Here is a 16,317-nt window from a genome sequence, read left to right on the forward strand (position 1 = left end):
GTAATGGAAGAAAAAAATAATAAAAACTCTTTGTATACATGTATACAGTGTATATTTATTTTTTTCTTCCATTACATTTTTTTTAAACTATACATGTATGTAACTTACGAGAACACATGTAAAACTATATGTATTAAGCCGAATATAAATTAAAAAAATCGAAGAGAGCATTAAAGCTAATTCCTCAGCAGGATCTTGGTTGCTATTATAAATTATATATATAAAATAAATTTGAACAACTAAATTTGAACAACTAAATTGTATTGTAAAAACTACATATAAAAACTACATATAAAAACTACAAAAAATACATACATCTATACTACATATATAACAGTATAAAACTATAAGAATACATACGTTCATACATACATACATAGATATGATACATAGGTACGTACATACATACATACATACATACATACATACGTGCATATATGCATCATATAAACTATATAAAAAATATAAAAATATATGTACATTGTATAAACATGTATATATATATATATTACAACGGAATCCGCCAATGTCTCCACGGTAACGTCTCCGTCGAATCCGGTACGATGTATCGTTTGTCGTCGTACGGACTCAGAGCGATTTTCGACTCGGACACCGTGTATACTTGGTGTAGCTTGGATCTTATACACGACTGGCGACGAGTCATTTCGATCTCTTCGTTCAAGCACCGCGTATAATCGTCGAACGTTATTGTTCGCGTTACGACGTTATTCTTTACACCTTTCGCCTTTTTAATGTCTTTTCTACCGTCCACCCTCACCGCGTACATCTTCGCTCTGAGTCCGACGAATTCCGTCATTATCGCACCGTTATTCTCATCCTTCATTAGACCGGGTACTTTTTTATTCGCGAGAGGCATCCCGTACGCGTTGTCCGTCGGATAATCGCTCGTATCGAATCTAGCGATATCGCGTTTCATCGCCTCGTACACATCATCGCACTCGATGTGGTATACGAGACTGTCCGTGTCGGTGTACATGATCTTACATTTCTCGCGATACAGCGGTGACATGTATTCGTGGTGAAATTCGTACAAGCAGATTTTCGATATGTCGAGTATACACATACCCACGTAAATCGGCTTGTTGAATTTTACCTCGAGTTTACGCATTTCGACGGCGATTAAGTTTTCCGCAAAGACGCTGCGGCTATGGAAATTTGGTTTCGCGATCATTGCCTCCGCGCCATACCGTCCGTCCCATTTGGTCAAAAGTTTAACGTCGACGTGATTGCGCACATTTTCCATTGTTTTACCGAATACCGCGTTGTTCATTAATTTGTACAAAGTTTTCTCAAAATCGTTTTTCGCGTACGTTCTAAAGTGTGTGTTGAGTTCGATGTAATCGCGGAGCCAGGCGGATTGAGCAAATTGTAGTACGCGATGTATCTTTGCGATACGAAGACCATGGCGCGTACATTGCTGCAGGTTGCGATAATGGATGACGTACCGCTTCTTATCGTATAACGTCGCGAGAAGTTTATCCTGCCGCGTGCCGGGTGGTTTATCGCGCGCCGGACAGAAAGGTAGGTCAGTGTGTCGATCGTGTAAATGATGCGGATACTCGAGATCGACCTCGAGAATATAACCCGTAGACGAATCCGGAGCGATCGCGCTCGCGTCAAAGTTCTCAACGTCTTCCATCCATCGAAATTCGGCATAGGGCAGCGGTTGACACATCGCCCATCCGTACAGATTATTTACGTCAAAGTACATAAGGTATGATGACGGTTTCGACGGGTCGTACGAACGCATGTACTTGTTATTGGCCTGCGCGTATCTGCCGGAACATTGACTGAGACCGCCGCGTATACCGCGTTCGATAAACATAACCATATCGATGTCGGTGAGCAACTCAAATTTTACGCGCGTATGTTTCAACATGGCGTCCCACGTGAAACCTGGCAATGTGTAGTAATGCGCGGGATCGAGTCCATAACTCGCGACGCAACTTTCGCGGAAATTTTCGAAAACGTCGGCCAATAACAAGACATCGGTCTTGAGATATAGATCGCTGTATTCGCCGAGCGTTCGGATGGAGAACCGCTGCCAGACGTTCGCGGCGTGCGCGTAGTCGTTCTCCGACACCGTGTCACCGGTCAACGAGCTATAGAACGATTCGCGCGGTGGTAGGTGCGTGTCCTGCAGCTTGTCCGCGCGATCCACGTATTCGTACGGAAAGACACCTTTGCGCGTCAACAAATCAAAATTTTCGTTTGAGACCGTGGAACATTCGGAACGTAAAATTTTTAATTTTTCTTTCGTTAGAAAAGATGCCAATTTATCAAGGCTGGTATTTAAAAATTTGTACGAATCTATGAACCGCAAGCGTACGCAAGTTCGCGAATCTGATCTCTCGGTGGTATCTTTAACGTGTTTTGTAAACGAAATATATTTTTCTTTTGTTATCGGCAGCACATCGATCCTGCCTTCGAACGCCGTAGCTATTTCCGTGATGATAAAGTGCGCGTCATAACCGGATAAGTTGTGAAATACTATGGGAATGCAATACGAATCTTTATAATTTAGATTACAATTTGAGTGCGCGGGACCACGATAACGACCGGTAAGATGGCAATGATCGCGTACCCGCGTGTCGTCCGACGCAAATGATTTCTCGCAAATGTGACAACGCGTCGCGCTACGATATGCCTCCCACTGCTCTCTCGACAACGTTTCCATGGGAACATTCGCGGATAACAGAATTTTTATTTGATGCGCCAAATCTTCGAGTTGCCGAACGAACCACGCAACGCAATCTTCGTCGCGACGAAATCGATATACCGACAACGCGTCGTCGTACGAGCATCGCACGTAGTATCCGATGCTAAATACCTCGTGCTGCTGGTAGGTGTACGATGCGTCTTCCCTCTCTGCCGGTTCCGTTCGCCGTAGTACGCACTCCAAGTCCGCGTAAACGATGAATGGAAGTCGTTCCTTATTCGTGTGGTTCTTAAATTCGAGCCACTTGTCGTCCTCGCTCGGCAGTCGGATGGCGCAATCGTTCATTTTTTCGCAGTCCGTTGTATGTGACTGCAATCTTTCAGACGAACTGAAGTAATGTAGACATCTGCAAACGGAAAATATGATTTTTTAATAAACAATTTTATAAGAGAAATAATAAAATTTGTTAAAATACATACCGGTCGCAAAAGTATTTCTTGCATTTCTTCTTGTTTATTTGCGAGCTCACAAGACGGGACAGATCTTTGATGTACGCAAAGTGCCCCGCGTTGTCGTCGCGCGGATCCTGCACGTACAATAAATTTGCGTGCTTCTCCATCTTCCTTGATGTCAGCCGTATCGGGAGAATCTCCTTTTCCTTGATACCGTAGACGTTGATTGAGATGTCGTTGAGATGTTCGAACTTCTTAATTTGGTTCAACGTCATCGGAAACGTAATGTCTTGGAGATTTAACACCGTCGTATAATGCGGGTACGACAATTCCCGATTTGTATTTCTTTCAGCCGGATGCAGAGCCGCGACCACTGACCATGCGAAACACGCATTATCCGTTGATTGCACGTTAATTACCGCTCGCTTTAACATAATTTCCCGCGGTAATTCGATGTAACATCCCGCGTGCATTGGATTATATTTGTTCACGTTTATAGTCAAATTTAGAATTCGCGACAACGCCCATCCACTGTCGCGTTCTTGGAATTCTTCGAGCGATGCCAACGTGGGTTCGATGACGTGCTGCTCGTACCACTCGTCCACATTTGACACTCGAAAGAGTTCACTATTTTTAGTGTTTATACTTTTGTTTGCGCGTTTATCGCCCGTCACAAACTCGCCGTTAAATGCAGTGTTCACTTTCACACTATCGTGTCTTTCTATAATGTCTCGCACTCGCTCGAGCACTACACCACCGGCATCTTCCAAAAATTGTCGTGGCTCGATATAGTCCACATTGATCACCGCACCAGTCAATATACGGCTTTCAAATGCCGTATCGATTTCTCGCCAAACGAGAGATCCATTGTCTCTACTGGTGCTCGCGTACTCGCCACCAACGTGCGCGAAACGTCTTTCTAGTTGTACCTTTGCACCCGCGAGTCGTGCGATCCTCGCCACCACAGATTGTCTATTTGCAACGGTGAGTCGAGGACGCTTAACACGGCTAAGTTCTTCGAGTTGTTCGATGCACTCCTCACATCGTTGCAACCACGCGAAACACTCCACCAAGGTAGCGACTTGGCTGCACTGCTCCAGCAGCTCGCGTTCCACTCGCTCTAGGTGTTCCATATTGCAAAATCGTGATTCTTTTAAATTGTTATACTGTCTCATCAAAACAATTTTACATTTTTTTACTTTCTTTTTTTTATTTTCTCTATAGCTGCTTTAACTCGAAGCCAGTATACAAAGCGTTGTATTTCCGCCATGTCCGGAGATTGATGGGAATAGAACAACCATATATGATTATCGCTTCTTGGAATTATCTCTGCTACTTTTTGCCGCGAGAGAGGTAGTAATATATTGTATGCGTGTCCTCTATAATGATAATATGTGCACGCTTCCAGAATTATTTCCGCTCTCTCAGAAGGAGCGGAGAAGCAGAGAGTCGAATTGTAGCGTCCCTTAACTCTTGGACGAGAAATCGGGAAATGGGGAGTTGAGGTATAGTGTCTCTTTATAAAATACACCGCCACGTTCACTGATAGATGAGAGATTGAATCCCATAACGGAGAACTTGTTAATTCTTCCAATGATCTTTCCATATTGTTTTTATATCACATCACACTCTTCCACTTGCATATGCCTCGTTCACAATATTGTCTTTTTTCAATTTGTGCAAATTGGGCACATGTTGCATGGCATTATCACACAGACGGACTGTTGGCAATTGGAGCAAAATCGGCTGTTTAGCGCATTGAGAGTATCTATCTCGTGCTTCCTAACGGCATACAATACTCCAATGTCAGTGTCCGCCAGACGAACCATGCATTCGGCACACAGAATTAGTGCACCACCCGTTGAATAATAAAATTGTATTGAACAATACTTTTTATTATTATTCAACGCAAGGAGTTCCGAACGGGTAACAATTTTTTCTGCATAATCCGTAAGGTCATCACTTTGATCACTTACGTAATTGCTATCGTCAGACAATGCGTGCTCTTCGTCTTCAATATCAATGTCAATATTGTCAATCTCTATTTCTATTTCTTCTTCATTTTCAAACACTTCGTCCACTATATTCACAAAGTCTTCCTCATCCATATTAAACACATTTTCTATATTTAACACATTATCCATTTTCACCGTCAACTATTTTTTTTTTCACATTAGACTTCCATCTACTGTGATCCTGCACACCGCATGACCCATTATATATCATCGACAATTTCTTTGTCCCTTGTCGGAGCATCATCATAGGTCTCTCTCTAATTTGTTTATAGCAGCCGGACTATCGGCGCTTCTCTTGACACGCCGCGACACGTATGCCGACTTCGGCGAAAAAAAACCATCATACGTCTCCCCGATTTGTTTATAGTAACCGGAGTATCGGCGCTTCTCTCTTGACACGCCGCGACACGTACGTCGATTTCTACGAAGAGCTATCTTTTCACGGGCTCTTCCTAGAAAACAAAATTTGAACGCCATCGCGCTCCTTTGCGAACATGTCGCTACATGTTTGATTGCAACAATGAAATTCTTAGAAAAAGGGGGGGGATTAACGGTTTGCCATGTCAAAAAAATTTACGCGATCAGTCCTCCTCCTCCATCGAACGATCTGCACGACAAAAAAAGGTACTCCGCTCCTCCGTCGTTCGAACAACACGTAATGTATTCCGCCAAAGGAAGCAGCGCACCGTACAATGGCGAAAAACAAAAGAAAGAATGTAACGCGTAAGTTTCACCTGCATTTTTTTTATTTTTTTCTCTTTTTTCCAATATTGTGCAGTATTATATATTTAATTTTCACAGTATTTCGGTGGAGCGTCGCGCGGTGCGCTTACTGAGCAGACGTTACGCTCTGACGGCCACGGGTTACAAATTTCTGGAAATTGGAATCAACGTTGGTCCACCGAGCTACGTGGAGATCGCTCTGGGAGATCATCGGGGACAGGACTTGATACTGTCTCTCGAAACGTGGAAGGGACTCTACGAGCAGCGATGGAATATCTATAAATTGCTGCGAAATGATTACAAAGACAATTTTATAAGTGTCGGACCGTTAACCGTCAGAATTTGTCTGATGAACGACGTTACACTCGTACGTCTTGAATCTTTGAACGTACGCGTAACGATGATCGAATCGATGTTACGTCGAATGTTTGCTCTGGACGAATGTATCGATGTGACGTTCGATCGACTCGTCAGATTCGTCGATACGATCGATACCAAGTATACGCGATTCTCCAACATCGCGTCTGTTGTAACAGATCCCGAGGAAGTGCCGAACGCGATACGCGATTGTGATACATTCGATAGACGTCAACTCGTCGATTGCGAGCTGTTAGCTTTAGTTTTTAGTGTATAAGAAAAAACCATGTGAATAAAAACATTTCACACTTAAAAATGTATTCAATTTGTTTAAAAATATAAACATATATAATATGCAAAAAAACATATATTTCTTTCATTTCTTTCTTCCCCACCATAAAATAATTAGAAAAAATAACATTCGCCATAAGAGAGAGAGAGCCGCAACGGAAGAGATAATACGAGAGAGACAGATATTTATTTTTTACTCGGCGGCGGCGGCGGCGGCGGCGGCGGCGTCCCCCTCTGACGTCATGTCCACGCGTCCAATTTTTTATATCACCGCCCATTTTGTTTATATCGCCTTGCTATCTTATCCTACTATTTATTTATCTCACCTCGTCTTTCTTCACTACACCCCCCCCCCCTCGTGACGTCATGTCCTTCGAGTCACAATTTATTTATCTATATATTTATCTTCTTGTTTATCTATTTGTTTATATCCCCTTCACCTACTATCTTATCTATTCCCCCCCTCCCCCCCCCGCGGCTCAGTTCAAAGGATCGCCGCCTCGGACTTCCCCCTCCCCTCTTCCCCGCGCCGTCCGTTCCCCCCGCACACCCGCACCCCCCTCAACGCTTCTGAGTTAGAACCCGCCTTATATTCCTACTTATTTAATATCAAATATCCATGTGAGATCTAGTTTGTGATATCGAGGTTATCTTCTGCTTCAATGATGATGATTTTTTTTACTTTCGAATCGGCTAACTGCTCGCTCCTCAGTTCAGCAGCGCCGTTCGAAGATAAGTTGATGAACACGGAACATATCCCACAATCGTTTTTACTTTTGCTTGTACATGGTGGCCTTGAAATAGAAGTATCAGCAACGACATTTTGTTTCCTTGGTGAATATACTATTTTTAAGTCGTACTCTTGCAAACTCAGCGCCCATCGGGCTAATCGTCCGGATGGCGATTTCAGACTCATAAGCCATCTCAATGATAACGTTGGTTTCACTCTTACTTGCGAGGTGCAGTATCTCGATCTTAGGAATAGGGTATGAATCCGTTTTTTGTGATGGCGTTTAAGAGTAACACCTATGTAAAATTTAAAAAAAATTGATTTTTTTTTCTTTTAAAATACACTTTAGGGTTTCAAAAATGAAGTGCAAGTGATTTTATTGCAATACACATAATTTTTTTCGAAAATTATAGGTTCCCGCGCCGAGCGCCCACAGTGCTGCTGGCCGGACGGACCGATCGCGCGATACGTCGAAACGTTCAGGGTTCGTAAGGTCCAAATATTTTTATGATCACGTTCAAAAACGCATCGTAAAAACGCACTTGGCTGAGAAATTAAAAAAAAACGGTAAAAGGTCTGAGAGGAAAAGACCAGCTAACGGGCAAATTGATAGATTAACTAGCGATTTATTATGGTTTAATCATCAAAAGAAATTCGAATTCAACAGAAAAAATGAGAGAAGATATATGGGCAACGTTATATCATAAGATCTTAACGAACAATCGACCTCAGCACGAGAAATGTTCGAGTGATGCCAACTCGTGGTGCACGTGGTAGATAAGCTACAGAAAAATTGAAAAACTATAAGCACAAACCGGCAATGTCAGTAGAAGTTTTCGAAGCAATAAAATCTTTTTACACAGAACTGAGCTCTAACGAATTGTTTAATCGCTGCTTGGGCGGATTTACCCAAAATAGCAATGAAAGTTTTAATGCCACCGTGAGATCGATGGCACCAAAGAGTACATCGAGCGGAAAAAAGTTTTAGATATTTGTGCTAGCATTGCTGTATGCCAATTTAATGATGGGATGTGCAGGATTATGCACATAATGCAAGTCTGAGCATTATTATCGGGCACAATTGTTATAATTTTTGTGTCGAATCCAATGAACACCGCATCATGCTTTCTGATCGCTCACTCAGCAATGCAATAAAAGAGGCTCGCTCAAGCATAAAAACCGCGAGAAAAAACGAAGAGGATAAAAATCTTCCATTGAAGGGCAATTTTATGGTGCTAGGATTGCAGACTAAAAATAAATTTACAAAAAATAAAAAAAGTTAAATTGTTAACCTAAAAATATTCACATTCAAAATTTTAAATGCGTTTTTCTCGAAATAGCATTTTTTAAATTGGTTAGCAATAGAACTCAAACAATTTTTAACCGATTTATTTCAAATTTTGACAGTATTTAAATTACATTTTCTAAAGAAATACATAGGATTTTTTTGATAAATTACAAATTTTTTTAGTTATTTTTTTAGTTGATTTTACTTGACTTTTTTGTGACGAAAATAAAATTTTTTGTTTGTACTTCCGCCATTTTGTCAAAAATTTTTTCAAAATCGGCTATGTATTTTTGTAGATGTTTGAATAAAGAAAATAAAACAAAACTTTTTTTTAGACCAAAAATTATAACACTTGTGCTGCTAGCCGCGGAATACCATGCCAATTCTACTGTCTCTTTCATGCTGCTGTATATTCGTCATTTTAATAATTAAGACTCTAAAAAAAGTTTTTTTAAATTTTTTATATGTATCATAAAGTTATAAAATTCATTTTTTAATAGCGCAATTTATTAAATTTATAAACTTTTCTGAAAATAGACCTCATTTACAGCCGGTAATTTTTATCCTATAGAGTAATGTTATCCCTTAAGCGGCGGTAGTCCACGCAGACTCGCATGGTGTCGTCTTTCTTGGGCACCATCACTCCATGGGATAGCCCATGGAGATTCATATTCCTCGATGACGTCGGCTTCCAGTATTGCGTCAATCTCGTTTTCCAAAATCTCTCTTTTCACTTTCGATATTTTGTAAGAGAGCGTAGCCACAGACGCACTGGCATCGGCGGTATCGATGGCGTGTTCGACGTACGGCGTTGGTTCTCCTCCTAGTGCAAAGATATCTTCGTTCTTTGTTAGAATCTCGTTGAGTTCTTCTCGCTGATTGTAAGAAAGGATCGTGCTTCATCACTCTAGTGCGTTGACACAGTTCACTTATAGCATGTCGAGCACTTCGTCGGCATTTTCGAAATTCAGTTCGTGTGATTCATGGTCATCTGCAAAATACCACATGCGTTGAGATATGTTTATTATAATCTTCGCTCTTTCGATAAAGTCCATGCTGAATAACGTATACTTATTTCTTGCATGCGGCATCGCGAGGAATGTAGTACTTATCTTACGGTTTTCTACTAAAACGTCTACATCGGTCATCAATATGCGCTCTTCCCTGCGCGTTCCATTTGCTAAACTAATATGTAGATTCAACTCTTCGAATCTTTGTCTCTTTTCGATGAAAATTTTATAGAGACTGTGTCCGGTGACGTTCATTTTTGCTGTAGTATCGATCAAACTTGTACCTCTCGTACTTAAAATTTCTATGTTAAAAATCGGGCAATCTGTATATTTCATGCGAATTTCGGATACATCCACGAACTTGAAATCAGGTTTCGTATTCTTATTTTCTGTATTCTTATTTTTGTCAGTTTTGTTACATTTCGGACAGTCTTTACGAAAGTACCCGGGGTTCCGTATCAGATCAAGTTGAGGACGTTATTTAACGTATTTCGTTCACGTCGGTGTCTATTTTGTTCTTTCTGTTTGGTGAAGCCAGTCGTTTTTCTTTTTTGTATTCCGGCTCTCGTCTACGGTATGTCCGAAATTTTTGCAGTACTTGCATCGCGGTCGAGTTTCACTGTTTCGCGTTAATGCCGATTGTTTGACCATTTCGTTATTTTCTTTCATTCTAGTTTCTTCGACTTCTCTCACGAGATCTAATAATTCCGAGAATGATGCGACTTTCTCGCGCGGTATTTCCTTTCGGATTTTATACGCCAGTAATCCGTAAACCATATCTAATTGAATGTATTCTAGTATCGTTATCTCGTATGGAAATTTCGAGAGTAGCGCACGCGCTTTGCAAATATGTCCGTCTGTGTGTTTTCCTGTTCACGTGAAAAAAACTTTGTGTACGCTGGTACGCCGGTTTTTTGGATCCATATGTCTTTAGCAGATTCAAAGCGGTATCCCATATATTTCGCGGGGTTCCACGGTATTAATTGTATATTGGACACCTTGTTACCATGTCGCAGCGAGATCCGTACGTAAAATTGATAGACCTTTCAGTGCATTTTCGTCGGATATATTAGTGCATTCTTTGTACATGACGATCACGTCAATAAAGCTTCTATATCGGATTTCTTGTCTCCGTCAAATCGACAAGTACGTTGCGAAAAATTACCCTGCGGATGCGCGGCGTTCGCGATAGATATGTTTGCAGCAGATATTTGTATTTGTTGTATGAGAGCGGCGAACTGTTCATTTGTTAACATAATTGCGTTATCTGTATTTTGACTTTCCGCCATCTTACTCGCTTGGTTTCGCTAAGTTTTTTTGATCGTCTTTTTTACTTCCTGTGATGTCGTTGAGCGCGACCGCACTTGTAATCTTGTTGAGATGATCCATGTAAAGATGACGTTTTGATTCGATACAGCGACTTACGCGACTATTCTGGCATTTTAGTTGGGCGCCAGTTGTAAGACTGAGTAATCTTTATTTTCTTTTAATAGTGAGCTCGACAGGATGAATCACGTTTTCGTAAAACAATAGTAATAATGAACTTTTATCGACCGTGGCTTCTATTCCAGTAAACTTTTATCGATCGTAGCTTCTATTCTTTTTCGCAGCGCTTGCTGCAGGGAACCTCCGCCCTCTTCCTCCTCCAGTGATGGCCCAAGGCGGCGGCCCACGCGCGGGTTATAGGACTCTTCGCGTCACACTATCAGCAATTGATTCTGGGTATAATGTAAAAGCAGAGTATTGTTTAATAGTGGCAAAAGCCATTAAAGAAGCTGTTATAAAGTTCAATTGTAAAGTAGAATTTTGTTTCTGATAATGAAAAGAAAATAATCCTGATGAGAAAAAATTATCAGAACTATATAATGATGAGAAATTTATATTGTAACAGTACGTCCTTGCGTGGTGAAATTATTCCGGATCAGTGACAAGGACATGGAGCGAGAGATGCTCGTCGGATGCCGGGGTTCGGTAAAGAATTGCAGATGCCGTAGTTTAATCAATTAGATATATTCTTCCTATTAATATATACTTCTTAGATATATTCTTTCTATTAATATATTCTTTAATTTTATTTACAAATCGTGTCAATAGTTCGCTTGTCAGCGGCGAAACGCCATTTGCATAAGGACGATACAATTTCAGTGGTCGAATGAGTGGTCGGACCAAATGCGGCTGTGTGTTCGCGGGATAGCGGGTGGGTCAGCGATGCAGCGTGTTGCTAGGCAACCGAGTCCGCATGTGCCAAGGGATCGGATAGGTTGGTTGCTAGGCAACCGAAGACACTTTCGCGACACGTGTTTTCGCGTTGACAAGAACGCTCGTCGAAGAAAGAACGCTCGGTGAGAACGCTCGGTGTTCAGCTGGCGCAACGAGAACACTTGTTGCGTGGAGTAAGGATTCGAGAACGTTCGAATATCAAAGGTGGAGAATGAGAACACTCGTTGTCTGGATGAAATATCGAAATTTGAAAACGCTCGAATATTGAGTTTGGAGAAACGAAAACACTCGTTTGTGCCAGGAGAAAATCTGAGAATGCTCAGATTATTTGGATAGGAAAACGAAAACATTCGTTGTACGTAAGAGAGAATGGCAAGAACGCTCAGTATTCTGGATGGAGAACTCTCGTGTCAGTCGGATCGATACGGGTAGTATCGGATGATTAGACGGGACGGGGTCTTAAGTCGAAAAATTGCTGGATTTATATACCCGATATTTTTGTTCGCGTGTCAAAATGTTATTCGCTAAACAAAATCATCTGTTTTTGGCGGCTCACGCGTATGGTGCGTGATAAGCCGTCATGTGCGCTTCGCTAGGTTAATATCGGTGTTGTTCGGGCGGATTTCGGGCGGCTTGCTGTTATTTGCCGTGGCGCGCGATTTAGTAATGGAATGTCCCTCTCCGTACATTTAACATCAATATTACATTTTACATCAATATCGTACGGTTATGCTTCACATTATTTGAATTTAGTTGGCGGAGAAATTTTTAAAATAAACAACAGAGATTTGACAAGAAATATTTTAGAAGTCCAAAAGTATTTCAGAAATCACCATTGCATGGACATGATTAAAAAATTGTGAAGGATCATGCAAGCCTCAGACTTGAACAAGATGTAACAGTCAACTAAAATGTTTAGAAACTTTCATCCATAATCGACAATTTTATCTTCAAAGTTGAGGAACATGGAAAAGAGATAGATGACAAGATTGCCCGTATTATTAATAACGTAAAGTTGTAAAGAAGTAAAATCTTTATACAGCCAATTAATGCATATAGTAAATATAATGCATATAGCACTTGACATGGTAAAAATAAGAAAAAATGTTATATTTTTTTTAATAAATATGCAATTTTTAAATTTTATTATTTTTATTTCACACATGCATATATCGTGTTTAGAAAAAGTTTATACATATAGTTTATACATATAGTCTTTGGCTTCTTTTATATATATTATATATATATATATATATGTTATTATTTTCAGATAAAAGTAATAAAATACTTATTTACATCCTCATTAAAATTATAACACAATCCAGGTAGCAAAATGCTAGCAATATGCCGACAATATGTCCAAATAAGAAGGGAAGATGTGCGTCACGGCGGGATCTGACCATGAACCAATCATGAAAATTCGTAATTACTTTTGCGAAAAATACCACCAGCCAATCGAACCTGGATCTCGTGTTTAATGGGCAGGCATCTTATCCCTTCGATCACAGACGTATGTGATGATATTTATTACAATAATGTGTTTAGAACAACACGTCAACAATCCAATGAGATACATATATGTACATATATTACAATATACATATATACGAGGGTAGTCTGAAAAGTTTTGAGCCTTAACATGAAGATGACATTACTCGTCAAAACCATTCTAGTACTACAATAGTATATGCTTTGAAAGACTTTTGTGAAAATTTCAGTCATTTTGGACGCTCAGTTGTTGTTTGACAGTCGTTTGTGTCAGTCGATGTCAGTGCTTTTATAAAAATGGAAAAAATTGAATATCGTGCCGTGATTAAATTCTTACATTTGAAAGGCGATACGCCTGTGCAAATTAAAATCGAGTTGGACGCTGTTTACGGGGAATCTGCCCCATCATTTGCCACTTTGTAAAAAGATGGGCAGCTGAATTTAAACGTGGTCGTATCAGCTTGGCTGATGATGAGCGTTCGGGACGGCCAAAAACTGCGACTACCGCTGATAACATCGAAAATGTTCACCAAATGATATTGGACAACTGTCGAATCAAAGTTAGAGAGATAGCAGAGACTATGAGCCTATCGAAAGAACGCGTTTGTCATATATTGACTGAAGAATTGGATATGTGTAAGCTATCCGCGCGTTGGATGCCGCGCTTGCTCACTTTGGACCAAAAACGAATGAACATTTCCAAGGCCCTGTTGGAGCGGTTCAAACGAAACGAGTCAGATTTTTTGCGTCGATTCATAACTGTAGATGAAATTTGGATCCACCACTACACTTCAGAGACAAAAGAACAGTCAAAACAATGGACTGCAAAGGGTGAACCTGCTCCGAAAAAGGTGAAGACAGTTCCATCAGGAATTGGGAAGGTAATGGCGACTGTTTTTTGAGATAGTCACGGAATTGTGTGTATCGACTATCTTGAAAAAGATAAAACAATAAAGAGAGCGTATTACGTATCATTACTTGATAAGTTGAAGGCAGAAATTGCAAAAAACGGCCGCATTTGAAAAAGAAGAAAGTGCTGTTCCATCAAGACAACGCACCTGCTCATACTTCGGCGGTCGCCATGGTCAAAATTCACGAACTGCACTTCGAATTGGTTGACCACCCACTGTATTCATCAGATCTGACCCCGTTTTTCCTGTTTCCTAAGTTTAAAGTTTCGCTTAGAGGACAGAGATTTTCATTGAACGAGGTCATCGCATACGTAAACACTTATTTTGCGAAGCAAGACGCCAACTACTATTTGGAGGGGTTAAAGGGGTTAGAGTATCGATGGAAAAAGTGTATCGACTTAAAAGGAGATTATGTTAAAAAATAAAACTATATTTGAAAAACTTGTTTCTATGTTAGGCTCAAAACTTTTCAGACTACCCTCGTACATGTATATTCTCGAATCCCCACGACCGATATTCCAGAGAGATGATGGTCCTATTCTCTCGATGGATGCAGGTCGGACTGCAGTGGTGACACCCTCCAACGAGTTATGTTAGCAGGCCCTATTCGATTTCGACTGCATTTTTGTCGTCATATTGTGACGACACACTGTGCTTGATTTTTACTATCTTTTTGTCTACAACAGCATAAAGCAGATCATGCCCTATACCTGCTGCAATTTTATTGTCACGTCATGATGGCACACTGTGCTCGATTTCTGCTACGTTTCTGTTGTCAACTGATGTTATATATTATGCTGTATTCTTATCGGATTTCTATTGTCGCAATGTGCGAATAGATATGTCAGATTTTTACATTTTTGTAACTTGTTTTGGTGGCATGTTAAGCTTAATTCTAAAGTATTTTTTGTTGATATGTGTGTGTGTGTGTGTGTGTGTGTGTGTGTGTGTGTGTGTGTGTGTGTGTTGTGCCAACATAGAGACTGCTGCAATTCTGTTTTCTTTATGACGACAAATTTTGTTCAATTTCTGCAGCATTCTTTTAGCATGCTATGATACAGAGCTTGCTCGATATTTTCTGTATTCTTGCTGTCACATCTGTTATAGTAGCTCATGCTAGACTGCTGTTCGATCTTTGCCGACATAATATGTAGCATAACTTCGCAATGCGTGTTTTCGGCATGTGGAAACATGGTGGAAAACATTTAAACACTTAAAAATAATGATTTCCCTGCAGATTTCATTAATTTTTTTGTGCACTTACATAACTTTTCGGCCAGTTCAGCATCAATTAAAAGTGTATTTTCTAATTTCAGTTTTATTCAAAACAAAATTCGTAATAGTATTAGTAGATAGCATTACTTATATTACCGTCAAATCCCGAAGACCATTGCGTTATATTATTGATAGTGCTACCGGCCGCGCTTGTTATTCGATCTCTCTCAATACTATAGAGGGGCTAAGATTCCCTCGTTTTACTTCATTTTTTCAATGTCTACTAACATGTAAACCGTTAAGCGAGTGTGTATATAATAAAAATGTGTTCCTTTATTACGAAACACCAAGCAGCAAGAATCATTTTTATATTTTAAAATCATTTTTACTCAATCTCTTTCACCGGCAATACTTCTCTCGAGCTCGAACAAATAGGTTACGAATCAATGTAACAAATAAATTAGTTTTGTGTTACAAAATGTTAAATAGTAAACCCGAATCAGATTTAAATTGATAACAGAAATTTTTAATGCTATAACTGTTTATTATATTTTTTATTAAGTTAAAAATTTTAATATAAAATCTAATAACATTTATCCGTAATTTTTGTTTTGAAAATGTTTTTATGTTTTAAAATTCGAGAGTGTTGAAAGCGTTTAGCAAGCAAAGTGAAATGTGCTCGTTCTCTTTGTGTGCTGACCGTGTGAGAGTGAGCATTGAGCGAGTATCCTGTCGATAGGTGCAAGAGAGAGCAAAAGCAGGAGCATGAGAAAGAGCGATAGAGTACACCGAACAAGAACATGAAATTAGCAATTGTTGCGATAAGTAAAAATTTTTCATTTTTCTTACACAATCAGTGATATCTGTATCCTGGATTTTTTTAATTGCGTATAAAGCTAAAATTACTTTGTTATTTGTGAATTATTTGTTCCTGCTA

General features: G+C 39.9%; 3 protein-coding genes and 1 pseudogene across 23 annotated transcripts in view; 1 reads left to right on the forward strand and 3 right to left on the reverse strand.

Annotated features, from left to right (window-relative positions):
- pHCl-1 (pH-sensitive chloride channel 1) overlaps positions 1-16,317 on the reverse strand; it is a 1,184,550-nt gene that overhangs the window by 320,366 nt on the left and 847,867 nt on the right. The window lies entirely within an intron of this gene.
- On the reverse strand, positions 2,743-4,966 carry LOC148935546 (uncharacterized). Its single transcript, XM_089080811.1, has one exon. It carries the CDS (start codon positions 4,305-4,307, stop codon positions 3,147-3,149), a length of 1,161 nt encoding a protein of 386 aa, XP_088936937.1. The 5' UTR covers positions 4,308-4,966; the 3' UTR covers positions 2,743-3,146.
- On the forward strand, positions 7,118-8,530 carry LOC148935547 (uncharacterized; annotated as a pseudogene).
- LOC148935548 (activity-regulated cytoskeleton associated protein 1) lies at positions 8,091-15,351 on the reverse strand. Its single transcript, XM_089081070.1, is given in 2 exon segments — positions 8,091-10,415; positions 10,491-15,351. Coding segments are annotated over 2 exon segments (507 nt in total). The 5' UTR covers positions 10,636-15,351; the 3' UTR covers positions 8,091-10,053.

Source organism: Pogonomyrmex barbatus, unplaced genomic scaffold, assembly GCF_055798465.1.
Source record: "Pogonomyrmex barbatus isolate J1 unplaced genomic scaffold, ASM5579846v1 scaffold4, whole genome shotgun sequence".
Taxonomy (NCBI): Eukaryota; Metazoa; Arthropoda; class Insecta; order Hymenoptera; family Formicidae; genus Pogonomyrmex; species Pogonomyrmex barbatus.